Source organism: Thermobia domestica, chromosome 9 (assembly GCF_964235325.1).
Source record: "Thermobia domestica chromosome 9, izTheDome1.hap1.1, whole genome shotgun sequence".
In the NCBI taxonomy this organism is placed as follows: Eukaryota; Metazoa; Arthropoda; class Insecta; order Zygentoma; family Lepismatidae; genus Thermobia; species Thermobia domestica.
The window spans coordinates 21,119,447-21,146,959 of record NC_137462.1 but is presented as its reverse complement, the minus strand read 5'-3'; the positions used below and the strand labels follow the sequence as shown (position 1 = coordinate 21,146,959).

At 35.9% G+C, this 27,513-nt stretch overlaps 1 protein-coding gene across 2 annotated transcripts; it reads right to left on the bottom strand.

Moving 5' to 3' along the window:
- Positions 1-15: 15 nt before the first annotated feature.
- Positions 16-26,771, bottom strand: LOC145694453 (uncharacterized). Of its 2 annotated transcripts, none has more exons than XM_081770717.1 (9): positions 26,205-26,771; positions 20,158-20,354; positions 16,351-16,474; positions 13,633-13,724; positions 12,519-12,684; positions 8,778-8,968; positions 8,198-8,363; positions 5,014-5,153; positions 16-2,391 (listed from the first exon to the last, which is right to left on the bottom strand). In XM_081770717.1, the coding sequence occupies exons 1-9, from the start codon at positions 26,257-26,259 to the stop codon at positions 2,047-2,049; spliced, it is 1,476 nt and encodes a 491-aa protein (XP_081626843.1). In that variant the 5' UTR covers positions 26,260-26,771; the 3' UTR covers positions 16-2,046. The 2 variants fall into 2 exon arrangements, with proteins under 2 accessions (XP_081626843.1, XP_081626844.1); XM_081770718.1 differs by having other exon boundaries at positions 16,351-16,468.
- Positions 26,772-27,513: the final 742 nt, after the last annotated feature.

The following is a 27,513-nucleotide window of genomic DNA, read 5'->3' as shown; positions in this document are numbered from 1 at the left end:
ATATAGGTAGGAAGGTTGAATAAAGAACTGAGAAAGTATAGAATCCAGAAAGCCTTCATTAATGATTACAGTAGATAATGGAAAAACACAAGGATAAATTGTTACATTCTGAGAATTATGTTTGCAGGGTTCTAATTTTTCACGATGGAGAATTCTCTGACTTTTCCAGGTTCACAATTACAAATTTCAAGATGTATATATAATGTAAAAAAAGCAATACCAACCAACTAGAGTTTCTTAATCTACACATGTAGACACGGCTCCAAAAGAGCACCTCCAATCACATACGGACAATTTTAGTTTCTTTTTTATTAATAGGGATACCCATTTAATAATATTTATAAAAAGAGAACTAAAATCGTCCACGTCTAGTTTGTTGTCTACGTTTGAAGAATGTGCCGAATAAAGGTGGTATTCTCTTTCCAAGCTGTGTGTACATGTGTATATTTTTTGTGTGATTGAAGATACGAAAGATTTGCAAACCAAATTACTTTCTTTTGTAATATATCACCTACCAAATAGCCAGGTGAGGCACAAATAAACTCAGCAGACCTGTAAAATCCTCATATATATAAAGCCTCATATTTCCAGTTTTTTTTTAGTTTCAAGAATTCCCTGACTTTCTAAGGATTTCCAAGTCAGTGGAAACCATAGTGTGGCTGAAAACGAACACGTTAGTGTAACCATGTTTACATCTTTGCGCCCCCTTTACTGTAATATTAACTTATGCCTTTCTGTATTTCATACTTCACTTCTTTCAGCTACATAAGCCCTACCTAATTTATTCTTGCCAATGTTGTTTTCTAAACAATAACTAATACCCTTTAAGGCCTAATATCAGTTAGTATTGTCACAGTATTAGTTGTCAAAATCTTTCATGTTGCTGAATAACAAAATACATTACAAACAAACAGAAACGTATAAGGCACCATTACTCATCTCTTTAAAATAAGTAGGGGGTCCTGAAAGAAAATTATTAATGTCGATACATTTCCACTGGTCGGTTGTAAGATATGATTTAATGGTTTCTTAAATATACTGGAGTGTCAAAACTGGATCTGTGCTAACTATCTTCCAATGTTTCAAATCCAATAGAACATCTTATCTAACTTGTTATGTCTAAATGCTTTTACACCAACAAACATAAATGCACTGATTACTATTTATATATTTATTCCACTAAATTCCATATCCCCATGAGAGTATCCAATATAAATCCAGATTCCATTAACTTTCCATATATCCATTTCCTACTCACAGATTACACTTATCGAAATAACATCAAAGATTCCTAAATACCCATATACATTGTACTCTTATTGAAATCCATCTTGATACAATAATTTATTTACACAGTGTCATCCCTAGCAACTTACATTCCATATCTAGGCATGTGCTAACTTCTATAACCTTTGTTATCCATACTCCATAGCCTCATTCCCAACATCGGTGAAACTTATTTCATAAGCACAATAAGAGCTCCTCTACACATTATAAAATATACTGGATGTGCTTTCTGGTAAGATGCGGTTCACTGTATAGTTTGGCTATAAAATAAAACATTTCTTCCTCCATAGCCTCCTGATAGATTTCAGGTAAGCTGCTTTCTGAATGTCTCTCATTTGTTTTTTCATCTATGTTTTATCTACTACTATAGCAGCATCAGTATCAACACCATAAATTGTTTTATGTTTAGACACATGTATTTTATTTCGAACAACATGAGACATAGACAGAACATCTGGGAAGCCGTGCTGCTTATGTAAATGCTTACGAAAAGAATTAAGAATATCAAATTCACGCCCACACAAATGTTTTCCGCAGCGATACACACTATTTATGTGCAAATTGTGGATACATTTGAAATGTTGCAACAACAGTTTAACTGACCTGACATTACATCTACATATATAACACCTCGGCATTTTACTTCATGTACTAATGTCAATATTTCACAACAAACAAAATACGCTCTATTGATTTCTACACCAGTTCCTCTAACATAAATTCATTTACAGCTATATATTTGTCCAACTGCAAAAAACATTATTCAAGGCTGCTGCAGTTTATTTCCGTTATTAAACTACTTACAGCTGTGAACTTCTTGTCACACTGGGTAAAAATTTCGTAGATATGTTGTTGGATGAATATCCAAGCTTGTTCACTTTCCTTCGGGTACTGCAAGTGTAATACATGGAAACACTTGAAGCAGATATCCATGGCCTTCAAAATTGTTTCCATCCTGTATAACTGAGTTTCGATGCACACGAAATATGCTTCTGGATTTTTTATATCCTTCGCAATAACTACAGGCAAAGGTTGAACACCACAGCCGAATCTTTTCATCTTCTCATGATGTGCTTCTAAATTTGCCTGGAGGTCAGATGCTTCCTGCAAAACACAATTATTTGATAAGATTATGTTCAAAAGCTGGAATAAATATCATGCATTTGAAATAAAACCTACTGTAGAGACAATATTAATGTATGTATTTATGCGGACCCTCTGCTCAATGAATGAGGAAATACTGCGGACAATAGATGTATGAGCATTAGCCCAATGAAAGTGAGTCTTCGCCTTGAAAGTTTCGTTTAGCGAAAAGTATTGGTTCGAGGTGCTAGCTACGTGATGGTGATTTATTGGCTTTTCATTCTTTATTATAGAAGTCCTGGGGGCATTTCTTATGTTTGCATGTGAGGTTACCGCTATTTTTATGCGCATCAATATGATTCGTGATTCTTGAGTTTTGGTCGTTCCAACCAATAATAGAATGTACAAATTACCATGTGGACATGATAATGAAACCTTTCCAATGGGTTCGATTTCGGAATTACATTTATGTAATTATTCACTACTGCGGAGGAAAAAGTTAACTAGCTACTAGGAGTATTTAATTCCTTCGGTCTTTCTTTACGTCTCATCTAAAATTCGCTTCCTACTACACCAAGAAAAGTCTGACAATTTGTCGCGTGAAAGAATCTTCCTCATATGCTCATATAGTTGAATTTATGTCTGGAAAAGGTGAATTGAAGTTCAACGTATCAAAATGGACTCTTATTTTTTCTTCACTTTTGGTGTTGTACCGCAACACGGGAGTGCGTTTAAGGTGATATAGCACTTGACGCAGTTGTTTACTTTCTGAGACAATATAAACACGGTATTAAGATGAAAACTGTGCCTTCCTTTATGTAGGATGAACCAGGTGCGGATCCAGGGGGGCGTGATCGCCCCCCCCCCAGAACAAAAAAAACTTTATTATTTTATATATATAAATAAAACCCATCCCAAAGTTTGGAGCCCTTAAAGTAACAGTATGGCAACCCACCGTCCCCCCCCCCAGAAGTCGGTCCTGGATCCGCCCGTGCGTTGAACTTAAAGGGAAATTGGAAAGAGTAAGAAAAAAAACGATGTTCCTTAAATTCATACATTTTCTGTAAATTTTCAAAGCCATGAAAGATAATAAGGGTACATTTTTCCTAGTAAAATTATAGTCCTTAAACATTACTTATAATTCGAAAATAAAAAGGCATATTGTGTGATTTAGTTGCATTATAGACGGGTTTTAGATTGAGTACAAATATCAGAATTCAGTAAAGTAAATGGCTAAATAGTACCAATACAATGATTTTCGTTCAGAACCACGTATTCACTATAAGCACCATTCAATGGAACTGTGCCACTAAACAAAAAGATAAAATCGCAATTCTAATTTAAGAATTAGAAAAAAAACTGTTCGTTGATAAAAATTACACACACACAAACACGATTTTCTTCCCCTGCTTTTGGGGCTTTATGTGTAAATTCATATAAAATTATGTTGCGCAATGGGGTACGGTACGAAGTGGGGCGCCAAGCTGTACAAATCTTATGGTGGCGGAGGACGTGGCCAACTGATTCAGTGTAGGAGAGTTTCATTTTTCGCAGCCCTTTATCAAGCGCGAAATTTGGAGGTTGCAAGTGATGTAACAAACGCACAAGAGCCACCTAGTATCAGTCCCATGTGAAGTGTATTTGTAGCCGACTTGGAAGTGAGGACGGAACGCTTTCAATTTGGCCACAACGACACATTTTATACGAAATTGATATTTGGTAGCTGTAATGCGTTTGGACATAAGTAACATCATTTTCTACCTCAAGCTCTCACTATGACTAAGAGATTGCGAAAAATTAGACTCCCTACACTGAATCAGTATGAGACGCGTTATCCAGCTGTGTAAGTTTTATACAAGAAAGCAGCGTCCAACTTTATATCGAACTTGTGAGTTTTGACATTACACTGATTTTTCTGCTACGTTCGCTTTAGCTGCAATATGGAAATGATCTTAAAACTTGAGAATCAATTTTCCCCTTTCTGCAGCGTCGATAGCGAAACTCACGTTCGGCTGTGCAAAAGTACATGTGAATAATTAAATAGTGCCACCGAATGTAATGTGTCCCCTCAAACTTTCGATGAAACGTAACCATAAAAATTAATTTCATATACATTTAAATTTTGCTGGTTGCTGGTAGGTTACATTTTACACTATCTGAAACAAGAAATGCGAAGAGTTGAAAAAGAAAGTGACGTCAGACTCAATACTAAAGTGTCATATATATATTTCCTCTCTTCTGACAGAGAGAATGAGTGCTAGTAATTTCTTTATCCCTAAACCTTCGCATTTCTTCTTTCAGAAATTTTGAAATATAACTTACAGCAATTAATATATATATATATATATATATATATATATATATATATATATATATATATATATATATAATTCGAATATATATAACTGAATATTTATAGGATTACGAAAATTTATTATGAAACTTGAAGAAACAGTTACTCGATTTAGACAACCTTTTTGAATCATTTAACAATGTATCCCGGATAAACAATCTTTCGATTGATCTGACGCAAACATCCACTCTTCCTTTGCACTTTTTCATTTTATTTCTTCCTCAGGTTTTATTTGATCCACATACTTCTCCATTTCTACTATACGGTATTTAACTTAAAAAGCAACATACCTTAACATGAAAAAGGAATCCCTGCTGCGCTTCTAACTTTGTTGGCTTCCAGTATCCTCCGCTATCTTTCCTCTTTACCGACGAAGTGACAGGAGGAAAATGTCTACCTAAAAGTAGCAGCAGAATTACATTTCTGGCTCCTGTAAGTAAAAAATTATAAATGTAATTAGTACAATTGCTTTAAACTGTAACGTCTTTCTTAAAAGAATATGCCTATATAACATGAATAATATCACATTACGAAACCTAATGGATACAATGTATTGAATACCAAATACCATATCCTAGTTGCATTGGTTACTAACTACGCATACGTTGGATTAGTTTTGATACAGATCCAATGAGTAGTTTCCATTTTTGGTACGATTTTACACTATACGAATGTGACTAAAAATTGGGGTTGACATTCGGTGTACTTTCAGTTTCTATAGGGTGAAAAGAGAAGTAGACTGACATTTAAATCCATTCAAGTACGATGTACAATTCAAGTACGATCATACTAATTGTTTAATTCACAGAAAATAGCCACAATTTTATAATTTTTACAAAACTTATTGCTGGTATTAAAATGTGGTCTCGTCGAAAATTATAACATATTTGCTGTCATGAGGAAATTATAGACACATGAGTTTAGATGTAAATAAAATGTTTACTCCTAGAAGTACATAAAGGTAAGCTAAGCTAAACTAAAAAATCTGGATTAAATTAAGTAAAGAACAAGTTTTAAGGTTTCGTATGTTAAAACAAAGTGCTGGTTTTCGACAAGTTGGAACGGAGGGCTGACTTCAACAATTCATAACTTGAATTACACTCATTTGTTCGAAACTAAACTATGATAGCTTTTAAAGAAGGTTATTGTTAATACGTATATCAAGTTTTAAATTGTTCTGATGTTGTTCAGAAGAGTTCTTTTTGTATATTTTGTAAGATAACGTTTCTTCAGAACTGAGAAAGCGTATCAATAAAGAGATTTAGCTCGTTTTGAAGTTCAGTGAAATGTCAAGCTAAACCTAAAACTGTTTAGTGTAGATTATAATTTTCATATAAATGTACATTTAATCATGTACATATGTTCGGCGAGCGTATTAAAGCAGGCGCGTGATATTGCCAAGTTGACTGACGAGCGATCCCAGGATGGCACATATTATTTAAAAAAAAAAAAAAAAAAAAATCGCAACACTTGCTCGCTTCACATAAAGTACTGGAAACCCATTCCTGTATTACCAAATGAAACTTATTCGCTCTACTCACACACTCAAATACTTAATTATACTTAACATACTACGTGAGTCCTACAATTAGTGTTGTAAAAGAACGTTTTTTTACTGTGAAGTTTTTTTGAATAAAAAACATTTCTTTTTCATGTTCGTTTTTCAAATGTGTTTTTTTTTTCTGAGAACTATTATTTATTGATTTATGTTGCAGATAAGTGAAATAATAAGCAGAACTTGAGTCGAAGCCCTCGTAACTTACATATCGTTCATTTCTTTGTACCTATACGAACAAAATTGTGTGATTATCCCTTTCGGACCCAGGTCATTTTTGGCGTTTTCCTACATTTTCAGTTAGTGAGTTATTGCTCAAAAACCATTAACCCGATTGATATGGTTAAGGCCTAGTTTGTTAGAAAAGGGATGTTGCTATTTTTTCATGTAGGTTACGTTGCACTGTTGCCAATGGGAGGGAAATGTAGGGTGAAAATTTACAAAAACTTCCCTAACCGACTTTCAAGATTCTTTGTATCCAGCACCACTGTTGCTACATCGGTCCAAATCACCTAAAAATAGTCTTTGGTCTGTTGATAAAGTACAGTGAAAACCTGAAGTCGCGGCTTAAATGCAATGAGAGAAAGAAAAAAATCTCTGTCATCATACACATGAAATTTTGACAGTTTTTACGCCTCAAGAGCAAAAATCAAGATATATCGGAGCTACAGCTTTCCTAATAAATTACCTTATGGAAACTTTTTATGGTGCATCCTCTAGGTCAAAGAAGAGGCTTTCAGATAGTGGTACGTTTCTTTCAATGTAGCAAGCAAGAGGGAAATAATAGACAAAAGGGGGATTTTCCAAACTTTTCCCTAAAATCGGAAATTAAAATTTTCTGTAGCTGGCACCACTGCTACCAGACACACAAAAAACTTAAAATAAACTTTAGTATCCCTCTAATATATCCTACAAGTATCGTGACGGTATCAAATAAAGTAAGCATGCCATTTAAAAATATCTCATTCTACCTATAAAAATATGAGTTATCTTTCCACTTAGAGAACAAGGTCTACTCTAAACTCAACTATACTCCCCCCAATTATCCTATTGAAACTTCCTATACTGTTGTTGTATAGAGCAAAAACGATTCTCTGATACACTGGTACGTTTGTCCCGATGTAGCCAACAGGAACGAAATAATGGAGACAAAACGGATTTTGTTTTCAAAATTTTCCTCTAAAATCGGGAATTAAATTTTTCTATAGCTGGCAACACTGCTACCAGACAGACGCAAACTATCTTAAAATGAACATTGGTACACCACTAATATGTCCTACAAGTATCATGGCGATATTTAAGAAACAAAGCTTCTAATTACAAAAAATAGATTACGGTCAACAGAAAAGTAGGGAAAATCTTAAAAAAAAAAAAAAAAAACAAGGGTTAGAACCTAAATACGAATTGTTTGTGCGCCCCCTAATTACTCCACTGGAACGGTCTGTACCCGCTTTTGTTCAGTAAGGACCAATGTTCGACTGCCGTAAGTTGACTTGCGCTCGGACATATAAGTACGGATTTATAAACAAAATTCTCGAAGTTTTTTTCCAAATTTAGGGAAACTTTAATATCCATAGTTGGTAACACTGCGCGTAGGCCCGTCCAATTTATGTCAACACTTAGGAATCCATCCGAAGTATCTACCTGACAAATCTTAAGGATATCTCTGTACAACGAAGGGAGCTACAGGGAAAATAGACGCTAGATACATTACGAATGGCTATTAAAAAAAAAAAAAAACGAAATTCAGAAAAAACGAGAGGCAATGCTTTGTTTTGTAAAAAAAAACATACATTTCTGAAAAAAATACGAACGGTTTTTTTTCTATTAACAACACTACCTACAATACTGATAATAATTGAGCTTTCCTGTTACAGTTCACAACAGTTAAACATGCGCTGAGTGAATGTGCTACCTACCTACATCTAACTCATTGTGTTCAAGAAGTCTTGCATAGATTGCTGCGTCTGGTGCACTTTGCTTGGTTCTGAAGAAAATTTTCTTGAACTTTTCACTCTCTGTGTTCCATTTTGCATATAAAGACACTTCCTTATCAGGAAACCTTTTGGTAAAATCACTTTCGATCTAAAACAAGATCAATAAGTAACATAAGATCACTTTTATTCGAAAATTGTAAGAAGTTATTTAGCTTTTAAAACCTATTTTGACCTTTTTTAAAACTATAATCCGTGTTCTAAGACTTGTGGAAAACATCAGTGAAAGACAGAAAACCAGATATGTTTTAAATGGGAGTATTAAGCTTGATGTAATCGTAAAAGCAGTTTCTTCTGGTGCTGGCTGTTTAACCAGCTGTGAAAAATCTTCATACAGATATATCTAAGTAGTTTTATTTTGCAATTAAAAGTGGATGCATCCGGAGAGAAGTTTCTTGAGGGCTGACCCCACTTCAGCACACTCGGTATACATGACTTTGAAATACAAAAAATATGCAACTTTATACAGTTTAATCATAGATTTCATTACATATCTATCACTTACCAATGTATATCCCAATGGTTGTTTTAAAACTGGAAATTCTGAAAAATACTCCGCAACTGGTTTATTGCTGTTACGCAGATCAGCTACTCGTTTGGATGAAGTTTTCTTCCAATATTCACAGATGTTCTCCCACGGTTCCATGGAATTTTTTAACCAAAGAATGCATTCCTCAAGGTTTTCCTCGTCATTCTCTAAAATTATCAGGATTTCGAATATTAGTAGTGTGAATTATGTACATGGATCAATAATATCCATTATACACAATATCTGCTCAGTGAAGAAAATATTATAAAATGTCATCACCAATTGGAGACCAAATTCCAACGGACAACAGATTGCTCAAAGTGTAAGTTAGAAGTCAGGGGTTTTCGATTGAACAACACTGTCTTCTTCGGTCGTAACAATAAAAGGAGACTAAAAGGTAAAAACGGTAAAAGACGACTGATAGTTCAAAATCTAAATATCACATTAAGTAAAACTAAAGCACTGACGCACTGCTTGATTTACTAACGTGATTTTTTAGAATGTGAACGTCGGTCATCGTTTACCATGTATACTTTTTAAGTTTCCTTTTAACTTTAAACCGAAGAAGATTTTGTACAATCGAGAGCTCTTGATTTGTAGTTTAAGCTTCGAGGAATCTGCTGTCCATTGGAATTCAACACTCAATATAGTCTAAAGACTTAATAATAATGAATAAACGTATCAAGTAACTAATTGTACGTTTAAAGATTCTCTAATATTAATCGATCACTTCATACATTGCAAAAACTTGGAAAATAGAAGACTGGTTTTCGATCTACATAAGTGAATGCGCTCTTGTGAATGTTTTTTTCGTTACGCAGACACCAACGAAGTCAGGTCCATAAAACACCGGTACTCTGTAACAGGGTTTGCCCAAGTGGGCCCAGCCCGAAAAAAACCACCGGGTTTTTTCGGGTTGGACCCACCTGAAAAAACCCATCTTAAAACCCACCTGGGTTTTTGACTTTTTTGTTAGTATATTATTGGTACAACTAAGGTGATCGCATTGAAAGTTATTTTTATCAGATTTTAAACTTTCTTTGGGCGAATTATATGCTTTCATGTTAAGATTAACAACAATATTAAACATAAGACCTTTATAAAGCTCTAAATGCACTGAATGAATGAATGAATAAATAAATAAAACCCTCACCTTAGCTTGAGATAATTGTAGAACAAATTAATGTGTGGATTATAGCCTATTTGAAGTAAAGTAAGCGATTTGTATATTTTAGAAAATACTTTCCGTGAATAGTGTGTTTCCTGACTCGGCAGCGCCGAGGGACGTTATCCCTCATACGTTGACGGGTTTAAGGTCATAGGTGCCGGTACCAACAGTAAATATGTAAAATACATTAGTAAAACTATTAGTATCGTTTCTTACCTTTGATGATAACAAAAGTATTCAGTAAAATTTGGTTTTCCAACAACAACAGTTAAGTTCAGTCATTTCTTGCTAGCCTTCAAATAAGCATTCTGTAGAATCAACACTAGCAATAACGTAAAAATTCTTGTCAAAATTAAGAAGCTTAATGCTCGGAGCTCCGAAGACTACGTAACGCTTACTATTTCAAGTGCTGCTGTCAAACTTCAGTATTAATGGAAGTTTCGATGTACAGTAAAGCAAGCTGCATTTTGAGGGAAAACCTGTCATGAAAAAAGTGTTCGCGAAATTCCCACAATTGAAACCACAAAGCATCGAAAGTGAATACTTCAACAATAAAACTATTTATTTTACGCTGGAGGATATTTCATTTCATTTTAGACATTTTGAAATATTTACTTTATAAAATATGAATTATAGGCCTATCTTTGTTAATTGTTTTAAATTAATTTTCGGAAAAGAACGGTCTTGCAACAAGTGCTCGGGTAATTCCCGTAATTGAATGCACAAAGCATCGAAAGTGAACTTCAACATTAAGACCATTTATTTTACGTTGAAAAATATTTAAGGCTTTTTGATGAATTATGTCTTTGTTTTAAATTAGTATAGCTATTTGGTATTCATATTTGGCGAACGTCACTGAGGCTCCTAGGATGACTCGATCTACATTTGTTCGTTTGTCTGCCTTTACCACACAGTGTTCAACTTTGGGTCTTTTACATTTTCAGGATACAAACCAGACACACTAAATTTTCTGTTTAGATTTTGGCAGCATAACAACGTAAAATTACAAAATGGCGCGCTTTTTTAAAAAAAGAAATAGCTGATATCCACTGGCGAAAATCCCGGGAGGATGATGGGGACATATCTCTTACAATCTTGGAACTGTCCCCCTCAATAATCCGATTGGAAATGTGTCTTTTAGGAAGAAATGTGATGATTTGTGTCCAACTGTCACAAAGGAAAGTGAGATGAAATTAATACCTCCCAGAATCAGTCTCAAATCTGACCGTCTCCCAATGTTGAAGACAACTCTGCTGCCCTACCCATGTTGTCCCTGGGTCCCACACAGGGGACATAAAATATGACGATATTATTATTACTTTACAACTTTAAAATCAGACTGGCAACATTGAAAACTGTTTACAGGGAATGATCATATTTGGATCATCCCTTGTAAACAGTTTTCAATGTTGCCAGTCGGATTTTAAAGTTATAAAGCAATAATAATGTCGTCATATTTTATGTCCCCTGTGGAGGACGCCGGGACCGACATAGGTAATCCTCCCCAGCATTGTTTTTCTCCTTCATAAATATTTTGTACATCGCATATATATATATATATACCGTCTTACCCGTCCCCCCAATGTTGAAGACAAATTTGCGCCGCTGCTGATATCCACGCTACAAAGCGCAATTTTAGGTCTTTCAAGTTGAAATTTTCAAAGTAGAAGCACGAGAGACTAAATTAGCTGTATATATTTTGGCGGCGTAAAATTTCAAAATGGCGGCCATTTTTCAAAATAGCGGGTATCCATGCTACAAGGTGCAATTTTCGGACTTTTTAAGTTGATATTTTGAGGGTAGAAGCACAAGGCCTTCTAAAGTTGCTGTATAGATTTTTTCGGTGATCCAATATAAAATTTCAAAATTGCGGCAATTTTTTCAAAACAGCAGTGAATAGAAAGGTGTTGCAAGTTGTAACAATGACACTCATAAAATGTAAATCTTATTTTAACATTTTTACCCCAAAGAGATTGAAATATTTCGAAAAAACCCAATTAAACCCGAAAAAACCCACATGGGCCCAGGTGGGTTGGGTTTTTTCAAAAATACCCGGGTTTTTTCAAACCCTGCTCTGTAATGCCCTACGTGCTTCTAACTATTCAGATATCTTGTTTCTATCACTTGCCATTTAACACGTAGCTGTGCTTTAATATTGATCGAACTGAAGTGATACTTCTAAATAAAGAACTTATTTAAACTAACACTTAAATTTTGATTTTCTTAGGTATCCACTTAAATGTAAATATTGTAATTTGAAAATTTATCATAATACCCCGATAACTCACGAAAATAAGAACTGGCTCCTGAAACCCTATAACTGTAGATATACTAACACAGTTTAAATCTACGGATGGATGCAACCGTGACCTCGCGAGGCGATTTTCTCTTGATTCACAAGGCTCTAAAAATGACAGACGACGCGATGGGAGAAATGTATAAAAGGTTGATTACTCGGTTTGTAAGCACCTGGAACGTTCTATCACACGTTATACAATATTTGTGGGATTCATAATTTAACATGTCTACATTTATATCAAACTCTTTACCTTCGGGAGTAATTGGACTGCTTGGAGTAATATCTTTTTTTCCTTTAATCGGAAGAACTCCACTGTGTCTAAAATGTCGCTTTCGATTATTGTATTTACCCCATAATTTTCCTCTTGCTAACACCTTCTTTCCTTGAAATGCCCTATATGGTACATAGTAGGTATGCTATTTGAGAGAAAATTAAAATTAGGTGTGACTCACAAAACAAAACAAAAGATAAATAAACAAAACAAATTAATTTAACTTAAAGTTCACATAGTATATCCTAGTGATATGCAGCAATTGATTTTATCACAAGTAGTTCCACAAATATTGGTGATGGCAAACGAAAATTGACCAAAATATATTACTATTATTTGAAGATTATTTGAAGCAGTTCCCTCTGTCAATACTTAGCTTCAGAATCACCCGATTATGTTTCTGCCAGTCAGTTTCAAAACACCTTGCTCTTACAAATGGCAACCTAAAGAATCGAAAGTTTCAGAGAAGGAAGTCTAACCCTTTAACGTGTTTTATCTGTGCCTAATTCTGATTCATTATTTCTGCTTTTTGATTCTACTTTCATTTCTAAAGATCATTCTACCTTCTGATAAAATCAAATGATTATATCCAAATAAAATGTGGTTCATTCTTAGGAGCAAGAGTTGACTGCAATATCATTTGGGATAAACATAAATAACTGTTTCTAAATTAAATCGCCTCTGCTATGCAATAAAAACTATCAGGGAAAAAACAAATCTACCAACAGAATAAACCATATATTACGATACCTTTCATGCAGTATTAAAATACGATATCATATTTTGCGGTAATAGTAGTAAGAGTGACATTACTTTTAAATTGAAAGGAAAGTGGTTAGAATTTTATGCCTAAAATGTAGACTTTCCGTCGACAGCTGTTTTAAAGATTTAGGTATTTTACCACTATAAAGTTTACATATGTATCAGGTAATAATATATACAAATGTCTGAACTTCAATACAATTTACATGCTTATAATACGCGTTGAAGAAATTTTCACGTCCTATCTAAATTTGAACATAGACCAACCTACGAGGATTTAACTATAGTAACACCGCAAAATGATGCAATGGGTCACAGTCTGAATACTTACAAAGTTCTGTAGTACACATTCTGCCTGGAAACTGGTTTCTCCTATTACATTGACCGGTACTAAAGCTTGAGCCGTCTTAATTCCTCCTTTTGCTAGAAGCATATTGCAAAGAAAACGGTTAATTTATCCATGTATCTACATATATATGTGTACAGGAACATATACTATCTTCACTCATAATTGCAATGTGAGGTACAGTATGTCAGTATGGGGTCAAGCAAAACAGTACATGGCACAAAACATTTTATTACAGAGGTAAAAAACATCATTAAAAAACATCTAATTTTACACAAACGTACACTTACGTATTTTACATACACATACTACATGCAAGATTGATAAAGAAATTGTGTAATTGTTAAAAGTGGTTCCTGTATATTGGTGAGTAGTATATGTTATCTAACCAGCGTGTGCAATATCTTCATACAAAGCAGGAATTGAATTGATGTTGATATTTGAAGACATACGTTAAGCACAGACGATCTCTAACTTCAGTAACGATTTTTTTCTTTCCTTTGGATGCACGTTTTTGGGAGCTACGTTGGACGATGAACGCCATCTTAATTCTCCATGCATACCATTACAAAGAAAAAGTGGAGAAAACTGAATTAGATTCTCCCGTATACTCTACCTAACAGTATTGGCAAGATGGAGGGAACACCAAGAATATCATTCGTAACCCAAGAAAATGTAATATCTCAGAATCTGGAAGTTAAGAACGCAAAGATATGAAAAAATAGGCGTCTGAACATTCAATTAAGAAGGGGCAGCGACGAAGAAGAGTAGGGTCCTAACTAAACTGAGAGAAAAATGTGAATTTCAATATCCATAAGTAACGCCTAACAATCATTTACAGATACCAACAATGATACATTAAGTCAGGGTAACCACTCTTTCGTGATTTCAAAATTCAGTGATATTTTCCCGGTTTCGAGAAAATCTTTTTCCTTAAGTGATCTGCAAAACGTACTTCCTAGTTCACCTCAGATCTGATCCTTCTTAATGTTGGAAGTTGTGGGAAGCACTTTATCAATTGTGCTTTCTAAGCTCCCATGCAATAAATGGGCTGGAAAGTAGATGATTATTTGTAAACCACTTATAATTTATTCAACAATTTTCCAGCTCGTCGAACTACTTACAAAAGATTCGCAGAATTTCTGTGTTTCCGAAACAAATTTCCAGCTTAGCATGAACATGAACATTTAGATGTTACTTCTCGGGCCATGGAAATAATGCTGAACAAAGAATAAGTGCTGCTAGCAAGAAGAAAGTACCACAATGTGGAAGTTTTGATACTGTACGACATTTCACACATGACAAGCTTCTTGTTGCAAAGCTACGTTCTTTAACATTACCAAGGACTGATGAATCTTCTCTTGGCGAGTTTCAGGGAAAGCTGGCTTAGAAAAATATAAATGAAATGAAATATTTAAGTTTAACGACCCACGGTTATGTCGGTTAGGCTAAAGGAGATGGTGATAATGAGAAATGAGTGAAATGAAGAAAGTGGGAGGAAACGGGAGAACCCCAAGAAAACCCATGAGCACGGTTTTTGTCCATTACAAAGTCCACACGGCGCGAGCTGGGATCGAAGCAGGGATCCTAAGCACCGGAGGTGAACACTCGACCACTGAGATCCCGCACCCTCGAAAGCTGGCTTAGCTCTTTCCGATTGGAATTCCCTCCAGGCCACTATATTGTCTGCTGCTGGTTGTTTTGTAAAAGATAGCGTTTTGAAGAGCCAGCGATTAGTTATGATTGATTTCAAGAAAAGTGAAAACGTAAGGTAAGCTAAGTTTCTAAACATGGCTAACTTATACACCGAAAGATGTTTTACGAAAAGCCAAGACTCTCGGAAAAAGACATTCTTGAATTTCGAAAAGATTGTCGCGTAGGATGTCAGAAATCTGTATTGAAAGTAATTGAGAGGTCACCTCTGGAAACCAAACTGACAAGAGCAATTTGGAGAGTATTCTATTTACAGGTTTCTGTAATTCCTGAAGTTTTAAATTTCCAAGTTTTCAACTCTCTCCTGGAGTCTTGGTCATGAAGGTTAAAAGCAGAAAGAAAAAGAACAGAAACATCAAGGAACACAAAGAACGGACTTACAAAGAGGAGAAGATATGTGGAAAACACATTGTCAAGTGCGTCAGCTATCTGCAGATGGTCTTGAAACAAACTGAAATATGGCAGTCTGTTTGTGCGCCTTTTCTATTTCTGTTGGAAGTTTGCCAAGTCATGTTATTTTTTATTATAATGCCAATACTGTGAAAATTTTGTGATAACAGCCTCCCATTCGTCACTCAGTCATCCCTTGTCTAGATTTACTTTTGGTTTCGTTAAATGAATAAATAAAATTTCAAAAAACAGTCTCTCTACTTCATTTCTGGCTCCAAATAAAATTTTTCAATCTTCTACCCTGCACTGCGTTTCTTTTAAATGTTTCGATAAACCTGACACCGGATTTTCGCTTTCGAATCTCTAATGTGTTCCTTTACTCGGACTTCAAGTCCTTTCAATAATAGATATTTAGCCTTTCTGAGGCTTAAAGATACCTACTTTTGTCTCATTAATAAGGGTCATCGTTTGAGTACGGTAAAGTTACAAACTCTTCCATTCACCCTAAAATTTATCACAGAGATGATAATTTGCCATAACCATACCATTCATGTGCACAATGTAGGTTTGAAGTTGAACTGTAATCAAAGTTAAACTTACGTGGCTCCGGTGAGTTATTAATCGCTGAATCCAACACGTCTTCACAGTTTAAACTTTCGTACAAATACGTTTCAGCGCTTTCACCAGCAGCAGCGGTAATAACAGTAAAGTCACACACCTGAAACTGAAATTATATGCAGTACTTACTGAAAATAGATTCATTCGTTGTACAAAGGATATATGCCAATTTCTGGTGATATTTCAGTTACATGTGTAATCTTTTAAAGAGATAATAGCTGTATAGTTTAGCATTAAAAAGACTCGTTAATATGTTTGTTAGTTTTTGAATTAATTTCTTGGTACCAATAAATTTAGAACGTATTTTCATCTCGTTAAGCTTTTTTTTTTTCTTTTGGAAAATCTACCATTTTCGGCATGAAGCATCCTATAATGACTTGAATGTTATTACAAATTCAATCTTCAATACAAAGAAACGCATTGTATAATGTTTAAAGACATAGTTTCATTGAGGCTAAAAGACAAAACGAATCCACTACAAAACAAACAAACAAACATACACACACAAACAAAGTAGATCCTGTAGCACAGAAACTGATCTTAACATTTCGCAGAAATCAACGCCACGCGTCTATCTAAATATATATCATGTTAGCCATAGCTTCGTCGTCACAGCATTCTTTTGGACTAGAAAGACGAGAATACAAAGAGGCCACTGAATAATCCACTCTTTCCTCACAGTTGAAATACTCGGTCAGTGTTATGTGTCACAAAGTGAATTAAGTCCCTCACCAAGAAAATAACTACATAAATAAATTTTGAAGAAGCGAAAAGAATGCATCTTGAAAGATAGCTATACGTTGAATAAATAGCATCTTGAACCATAGCTACACGTTGGATAAATATTTTGTTCAACTCCGTATCGTATTGTAGAGAATATTTTCTTCCAATTGATTGCTCTATCAAACAAGTAGAACTAGAAGCGTAATGTCGATAGGCGTATTTTACAAAAAAATATATTTTTCCAAAAAGTCTACCTGTAGCATGGTATTTATTCTAAACGACGATGCGTGGCTGATGGACCAATATCTTCCAACAAGATAGAAATAGCCTATAGGCAATTCTGTCATACTGAGATAAGGTCCTTTCTACATGTTAAAAAACACCGTCCCGAAGATGTTGCTCACAAAGAAAAAAAAAGTTTTAGGTAACTAGATCAAAAATCAAACATCCAAACAATTAGTATGTTGCACTGTGGACTGATTTAAATCAGGGAGATATACAGGAAAAAAATATCACGGAAGTCATTTCACCTTGATATCTAATACTAAAATTCATGTATTTGCAATACTGACCTTCCTAGAAAGATCAGTATTTCAGATATAGTTCCGACAATAAGATAATGTGCAAAGCTTAGTGGGTTTTAACAACGTGCTTTTCCCCAGAATGGCGCAGCCTGCAAAAAGAAATTGTCGCAAAATCTGTCACGTGTAATCATATGCAGTTTTAAAGTTATGAATATTTATCTGAAAGTAGATCTTATCATAATCACTTCTGAGATATGTGTCCGGAGTTCTACTTTTAACATTCACTTGAAGATGCTACTGAGATACAAGATCAAACGCTCATCCATGTTGCAGTCATTCCATGTCAAATCAACACTAAGCTTGAACCTTTCAGATTCACTTAACTTTTAGTACACGGTGAGACAGAAGTCCACTTTTTTTTTTTACTTACTTTTAAACATATTTTTGAAAATTGCCCAACCCCACAAAGAATTCCGCATTTTTATATACATAAGTTGTCATAAGTCCGTAACCCTCAGTCATATAAAACTAATTTCCGGCCCATTATAAAATTGTTGCAATGCCCTTCAATTGATATGCAACAAAAGAGAGTCTGTAAATAAAAACAAAATTACAGGAACAATTATGAACTGATTGGAACTAAACTTAGTACAAAAATGAGTACATATTGTACCAGGGTGGCCACTCATTTGGAATTTCAAAATTCCCTGACTTTTCAGAAATTTTCCCGGTTTTCCAGAAAATTTCTAAAGAGATCTAAAATTGGTATATATAGGAACCTTGGGCAACTCAGGGACACGAACCCCTAAATTCCAGTAAAATTATTGCTTTTAATTATTCTTTTGTGATTCCAGGCCCCCGGGCATTTGTCCCCTATTTCCCCTCCCCTGTCGCCGGCCCTGCAAACCCGTAAACCATTATTAAACACAAATCATGTTAGTTATACGGCAAAGAAGTTCATGTGTTAAGAAAAAGAATTACTCGAAAACATGGTATTTTGATCCAGGCCCATAGCTAGGAAATGGCCAATGGAGGTGGAGCCCGCACCCTGCGACAATCCTCAACTCCCTTGACTGACATTTTCATTTCTTTTTTAAACAAATATATGTTTAAAAAATAAGTAGTCAATAATTCTTAAATTTTTTTTCTTGGAAAAACACCATTACAGAATTTACATAAAATCGGTTTAAAATTGCAAAATTCAAATCAAGAAACTGTTCTACTCATTATCTACTTATTATTCGTTAATTTGCAATCAAATATTTCTCCGGATTTAACAACAAATATACAATACCTTCACCAGGTGTGCTTATTAGCAACCTCTGTCATATTGCAGTACAAGGTTATGCTATCGTTCTTTGACGTCACAAATGAATGGAGAGGACAATTATGGAGCTACCTGTATTAAGAAGTAGCGGACTTCGGTCTAGAAAGCCGGCATTAACAACTTTAGGTAGGCCCGGGTCCCAAAGGTTTTGTCGTGCCAGCAGTGGCGTGTGGTGGTTATGCAACCGGGGAACAGGTCGACATAGATGGGAAATATTGTGTAACAAAACAACGGAACTGAAGTAAATGAGAACTATTAAAATGTGCTTTTAAGAAATCAGAAAAATTTGTTTGAAGTTGATTTTTTTTTTAGAACAATAGTACATGCAGTAGCGGAATTGGGTTAAAAACTAGGGGGACGGGAATGCCATTACTTCAAATTGGTGGTCAAAAGGTCAAATATCTGCAAAAAAGCATGGCCAATTAATCGTGTGGCGCAAAAAGTACTGCCGCCACTGAGTACAAATGCATGTGGAATCCACACAGTTTTTGATTCCACATAGAAATACACGCATTAACCAAAATTCCACACATTTTGTGGAATTCGACACACATTCGGAACTCTTCCGGCAGAAATACTCAACTATCGTTCAGCCTTTATATTAATCACGTGACCACCAAAACGGGATGCAGGGGCGCAGCCCCGAGCGAATTCTGGAAATCAAGCAGCCATCGAACTAAACAAGTGTGTTAATTACAAAATGGTCCCGATTTCGCTCCAGCTCAATTCATGGGCAGCACTAAATGACAAAAGAATATGAAGAAAGTATGCGCAGCCCAAACCAGCAGAGCTAGATAAACGAAACCTGGAAGGAAGGAGAAATCTGGGGGCGAAGCCCCCAGCGACCAAAGCTATTTTGTATATAAATAAACCGGCTAAATGGCTAGGAATACAGCAGAACGTAAATTTTCTTCCGAGTAAAAATTCCATGTTTTTCATCAAAATTCCCTGACTTTTCCAGAATTAAAAAATTCCCTGACTTTTCCCGGTTTTCCAGGTGAGTGGCCACCCTGTGTACCTTACTTGATTGTCATCAGTGTGATCCAACAGTTATGAATATTAGCAAATGAATTAGATATTTTCGCTTTTAGGAAATGCGCTGTATTAAAATTAGTGTATTGATAAAGTATCTGTTATTACTAATTGGGGAAGCTCGAATAAATACCCTAAAAAACGTACTTAGTTAATTAACTGTATTTCTGCTGAATTTCGTACCTCATTAACAGAAGAACTACTACTTTCCGCTGTTTCTGACACTGGAGTGGAACAAGATATCGGCTGGTGTAATTTCATATCTTCCTTATACTTCTCGTAGCTCTTCATAAATCTAATTCGTGGACCCATCTTTGGGATTAACTCCTTTATAAGATCCGGAGTGAGATGTTGGAACGTGTCGTCGTCAATTTCTTCATCTGTAAATACGAATTCAGTGATGATTTTTAAGGTATTAAAACTAGCCCTTGAATCAAAGTAATGATAAAAACAGACTTACGGTGGGCACAAATAATGTTCATACATTTATTTCAAATTGTTCAACCGTTTCCTTCTGATGTGATCAGAAACAACAGGCAGCATTGCTATCAACATGAAGAAATCATAGGAAATGCCCTCTTCCCTCCCTTAAATGAGAATTCTCAAAACCACTGGGACACGCGTCCACTTATATCTAATATGCAATTAATCTTTCAAGTTTCAAATCGTTTTCCGCCATGCAACTAAATTAAGATCCTACTATAAAACGTACACTGATTCCCACGTTAGTTCAGCCACTAAGAAGGTATGGGTGCTAAATGAACACTAAAAGCCTTCCTGTTTCAACTGACATCCTAATCACTACTCGCTTTGCAAATGAGATAATTTATAGGGCCCCAACGGGAATCGATATCTGGACCCCTTGATTACAAGGTGAAAAACAGATCTAATCTAACCTATTGATATTTTTAGGTAACGCTGTACAAACAAAGTGGCGGAACAAGTTTGCTTTATTGGGTATCTCAAAAGTGGTTCAAAAATTACTTCAAATGTAATGACGGGCAAATATGTAAAGCGGAGGCAGGTTTGCGGGCTGAAAGCCAAAACGGGAGGAGTGTTTTTATCGTTGGGTCCTCAGGGTAGCCGCTTTCGCTTTCTTCAGCATCGCCATGTGACTAAAACGCAACTGTAGCACAAAAAATAATAATTTTGCCATTACTACTACACACGACTGTATTAAATATAAGTAAATAGTTGCCGATTGGCCTACTTAGAGTAGATTTGGTTACGTCCAGGTAGGCCCCAGATACCTCAACAAACACTTCCTGCTACCAGAAATAATTGTCAGAAAAATCAAAGCAACCTATGCTAGGTGGCCGATAAAAAGCATGAATTTTACTAAACTAGGGGAGAGCAGGGTGAAAGTGGTAGGCCGGCGGGTTAGCGCGGGGCTGCATCCGTAGGGAGCAATCATATCAGCGATGGTGGGTATACGCATAAACTCCTATTTATTATCTGTAAATTAATTTTTACATACTGTTGATTGTCAGGAAAAACGTACATATTCATTTTAATTTTTTCACCATCAAAATTTAATATCGTATTTTATCTGTAATGTTCCGTTTGGTAAAACAGTCTGTCGCAGTCCGTAAATAATTAATGAACAGCGTGTTGTGTATTCTGCACAATTACTGATATATTGGTCGTATTCCGCACACTAACTTTTGCCTTAGAGATATCACATGGTGGTCATGATGATGATAATGATAATAATTAATGTTCTGCCTGAAGACAGATTTTTTACCCAAAGGTCCCTATACGAGAAGGTAAACTAACGGTGGTTTACCATTGGCTTCATGAGATGATGATGACATCCTAAGGGTGCAGGTGTAGTTTTGGCTGACCACATTTTGGAAGATTAACAGATAAAATTGAAAACTTTATATCAAAAGACATACATATAAAGAACAAATTCCTGCAGACGACAAAGTTAAATTCAAAGTAACACTGGGTAAGGTTCAAGAACAATGGTTCACATTCCCATTAAGTCGCAATAAAGAAAGTAATCAACTTTGTTACTAACCCGCCTACACTACTTATCGCTCGCTCGGTATTACTATGTGAATTGAGTATGGGCTTTAAAGAAAGAAATCGACCTTGCTACTAAACCACCTTTACCAATATGTGCAGACCAGCATTGTAGAATCTTCCAGTAATACCACTGTCGGCACATTTTTCTTTTAGGCAATTCAAACATTCTCGATTCGTTCAATTATTCCAATTCCAAAGTGATTCCTTGAAACAATTTCTTCAATGTTCATAGGTACTACACTCCGAAACAGAATCGGTTTAAGAATCATGGTTCCCGCTGCCCATATCTCACTAATTATTTTCAACATTGTTTTCTTAAATAACGTAAAATTTATTACTATCCTAATTTTCACTCTTAGAATAGTCCTAAATTAATCAATGTTTAAAATAATAAAAGGAAATACTCCACCAGGAACAACGAAATTTTCCAACTCCAGCAAGTTCTAGAACAAAACTCATAAAAACCTAAGGCATTACTGCTGTATGCCAGACTACACGAAAATAAATAAATAAAAAAAAAAGATTATTACTCAATATCTCCCCCAAAATACTAGGTTGTGACCCTGGCTTACTTAGTAGTGATTACTGTTCGAAATACAGTGTGGACGTATGACATACAAACCAACTTGTGCAAGGTGGACTCTAAAAGCACGAATGCCATCTAACCGAGTTGGGGCAGAATTGCAGCAGGTGGGCGCCAGCGATAGCGATCGGGTGCGTTCACAGGAGCAGGCGCTTCAGCGATCGTGAGTATACGTATAAATGATGATAGAGGAAAACACACACTATACGTCATACAATCTATGACTTATGTGCAGAATAGGCAGGGGAGGGGACTAAATGCCATTCAAAAAAGTACAAAATTAAATGTTAGATATTGCTCTTTCCTGTGGTTTGAATTCGTTTCCACACAAACTGTTCGCCTGTAAAGTATACTATGCCCATCACACAACTTTAAGAATTTGCACTCCTTATTTCCGTATAACCTGATAAAACTCAAACACGATATGTTACATTTGTGATTTACACACCTTTTTAACACTGCCTTTCCCATAATCATAACCAGTGTAGCTCTCCGCTAAATAGTCCCTTCCGCCTCAATAGACACTGCCCCTTATAACATCAAAAACAACTAACAACAACAAGTATTTTGTTAACTTCAACTATTCCCCTCACCTTTCTTTTACTCACCCTTCCACATAAAGCAAAATAAATTCTCCAATTCATCTGGTAAAATTTCTAAGATTGGTCAGCCGATACAGCAGTTAACTCAAAACTAACTATTATATCGGAATTCTTGTAGCAAAAACTAGTGAAATAATACATTAGTTTTTATGAGCTTGAGGTAAAAAGGTCTCCTAAACTCCAACAGTATAAATTACACACACACACACACACACACACACACACACACATATATATATATATATATATATATATATATATATATATAACCATAACTACATACCCATAAAACTCACATACATAAATACAATTCAGCTGCATCTCTCATACATAGTACTTACTTCTCACTAAAGTACAAAATTGCAAACTGCATAACCAATCTTATCCACAAAATTGAAAACGTACTAGAAAACTGCAAGGGTTACTAATACCACAAACTTATTTTCTAACATCCCACCATCGAACCGATTTTTATTATTTATAATGATTGTGTTGACCCTGGCTTAAATGGGATATCATACACCCCTAAGGGCGGGGGAGGGGTATAATCGTGAAGTAAAAATACCAAAATCGACCAATAGATAAAACATATAGTCCAAATGAACACAAATTTGTGTGGCCAGGCTCGTGAACGTTCACTAGAATCTGAACTCACGTGATCATTAACCTTACCATCCCTTTAATTATTATCGGGTGCGTCAGCGGTTACAGGAGCAGGCGCGTCAGCGGTGGCGAGTATACGTATAAATGAGGATAGAGGAAAACACACTTTATACGTCATATAACGCATGACGTATACGTCATATTAGTTTGGTGTATTTAAATATAGTAGTATCAAATTGAAAATAACAAGACAGAGAGGTAACGTAAACAGCTAAACGTATACGCGAGTTAGCAAGAGATCGCAATAACCGAGGACCAAATGGCTCTGGCAGTCTTTTGAAATGGTTAATTATTTCAGAAATATAGGTTTTGTGAAACTTAACTTTTGTTCAATTGTTTTCCTTATGAGCTCTGCGATCGAGTGCTGAAATATAAAATTCCTGTAATATTCACCTTGTAAATGAGACTGCCAGAGCCACCTGGTGCTCGGTACCACAATGCGCATGAGTTCTGACTCTCTAGTGAGTGTGCACGAGCCTGTCCACACAAATTTGTGTTAATTTGGAGTAATATATGTTTTATTTTCTGGTCGTTTCTGATATTTTTATTTCATGATTATACTCCCCAACCCGAGGGGTGTAAGGTATCCAATTTTAACCAGTGTCAACTCAAGTATCATAAATAATGAACCGATTCCAGGGTCGGGTGTTAGAAAATAAGATTGTGGTACTAGCAACGCTTGCACTATTGTGGATGGCCTTGATCGTTTCGAATTTTGTGCTTAAAATGGGCAAGCTGCATAAGCATGTATGTCACCTAAATTAGAGACATTACTCAGAAAATAACTCACCAAATATACCATTAGCTATTAAAAATATTCATTTAATCTCAAACACGGCATTCAATTGTGCTCCTTTGGGGGGCGCGGTGGCTCAGTGGTAGAGTATTCCCCTCCGGTGCTTGGGGTCCCTAGTTTGATCCAGCTCGCTCCGTGTGGACTTTGTGGTGGACAAACACCCTGCTCTTGGGTTTTCTCGGGGTTGTCCCGTTTCCTCCCACTTTTTTCATTTCACCATTTTACCCATCTCTCATCATCACCGTCTCCTTTAGCCTAACCGGCATAACGTGGGACGTAAAACTTACAGATTTCATTTCAATTCCGCTCCACATTCCTTGCTATACATGTCAATCTTACGCAACAACTAGAACAGAAAATGAAAAGAAATCTTTGAGTTTTACGTCCCACGATTATGCCGGTTAGGCTAAAGGAGACGGTGATGATGAGTAATGAATGAAATGCTGGAATGAAGAGGGGGAGGAAACGGGAGAACCCCGAGAAAACTCACGCACGCGGTGTTTGTCCACCACAAAGTTCACTTGGCGGAGGCTGGGATCGAACCCGGGACCCCAAGCATCAGAGGTGAACGCTCTACCACTCAGCCACCGCGGCCCCAATACAACTAGAACAGATTAGTTATATATACATATACATATATATATATAAACGAACCAAAGGAATAGATTCACTGAATCGAAAAAAATGAATGAATTACTAAAAGAAAGTACGGCAATTGTTCAGTTTTGGGGAGGGGGGGGGGCAAGTTTTCAACCGAATTTTTGCGATATTCTTTTCACATTCAGTTAAGTTACGTTAATAACATTTCATTCCGAGCTAGCGTTAGCAAGTAAAGACGGGTTAGAGCCCCGCAGTACATGTTGTTTTCTATCTTTGTTAGTGTTGGCCTCATCACTAAACAATTACCGAAAATACATGCCCAGATGTATTTTAGGCTTACTAGTGCAAAATAATTTCAAGTGCTTTAGGACTGATAAAATAAGGGAGGGCATACGAAAGATGACTCCCTTTGTTACCCTTTCCCACTGATGTATATCCATCATCGTTCACGCGCCTCATCCTTGAGAACGTAGCTTCGGCCTGCACTGACTCGGTTACATAGGGTAAACATTTAGGCTTTTTAGTGGCCGCGTAGCACAAGTTTTTTTTTTTTTTTTTTTTGAACTGTAGTTTTTATGCAATACACGCGCAAGCCGTACTTATACGCAAATCGTAAAAGATATATAATATTTCAACAGTTACTTCTGGTGGCCCAATTGCATTTTATCTGTGCCAAGTAGCTTTTCATGTCGACCAACGCAAATCTTTTAGGCTATAATAAGAATGAAATTTGTGAAAGAATTATATTTTTTTAACAATTATTTCGGGTGGTCTACCGAAAGTAAACGTACACGGTCCTAAGTACGGGATATACAGTTTAGGGACAGTAATGCTCTTTTTTCCGTAAAAATTATACTTGCTAAGATGACAGTTGTTAAGAGTGAGTAACTTGACCATTCCTTTAATAACATCTACTTTAACATATATTAAAAACTCAAAACAAATAAAACCATACCTTTGAATATCTTGATGTATGCAGTCAGGTTGTTGCACTGCAGAAGCTCCTCCATTGTGTTTTCATCGACGAAACATCCCCATAGAAACACATATCACATAGATACAAATAAACACTATTCGCGGACGCGCGCAAACCCAAGGTTCGTATATACAAGCAATGTTGGTTCAACTCACAGTATTGCCAGAGTAGCACACTCGAATTTCATGTTGTGTTCAACGGACAAAATATGAACAATACACATTGTGCACGCAACTATAAAATGATTAACTATATTTTATAATTCTCACAACAAAACCGCTATGATTATTAGAACACAGCACCAGGTTGTTTCACAAATTTTCTCAGTTGGAGCAGCAATTTACTTTGACTATACCGTTTAACTATAATTTTATTGTACACGTAACCCATTTTGTTTTTTGAGTGTAATAACATAACATTTTTATTCTCTCTGTCTCTCTTTTTTTTCTTGGTCAAAACTCATTACTGAATGTGAGCTTCTAAATTTTTCATAGTCTCTGTTCTATACTTTCTTCCAAGACCGCATCCTGTAGCTTTTGTTTCGCCAAACACCCGAAAGACTAGCCTTCGTCAACATTCGTCCACTTTCGTTGCATCATGTTGAATTTGTGTATAGCTCAAGAAGTTTTCGTCTGCTGAGGGTGATGGGGAAGTGATTGTCACCGCCCCATTCTCCTAATTCCATGAGAGAAGAGGAAGGCTAGCCGCCGATAGCCTTCAGTGCGTTCTTGCAGAAGCTTCGCTTCAACTCGCTTGATGTTTAAACAGCGTACTATAAAATAAATCCATTTTAATAAAATTAATTGTATCAATATCCAAAAGCAACATTTGAGGCTGATGTATAAATGGATAGACTAAGCCTTATAGCCCTAATGGACACTACGTCCCTGCTTTTCAGAGGACGGTACCGAGACCGAAACTAGTCTCGATCTCGATCTTAACTCGAATTTGAGACCGAGCCGTGCTTTTTGAAATCGAGACGAGACCGAAATTCTCAGCCTCGTCTCGATACAATTCTGTGGATGGTATCAAGACGGGGAAGAGTCTTGGTCTCGTCTCGAATTTGGAACCGAGACTACTCAGTCTCGTCTCGATACCATCTCTAGTGTTTTCTATGACATACATAATATACTGTAGTGGTATGTATAGTCTGTATATTGTAGTGCGTATGTATAGAGAAAATTTATTCGAATAATAAAATTTGGGTCCCCGGTTAACACGAATTTTGTTAACACGAACTCCTGATTTTTCAGTCCCTTGGAATTCGTGTTAACGAGGGCTTACTGTA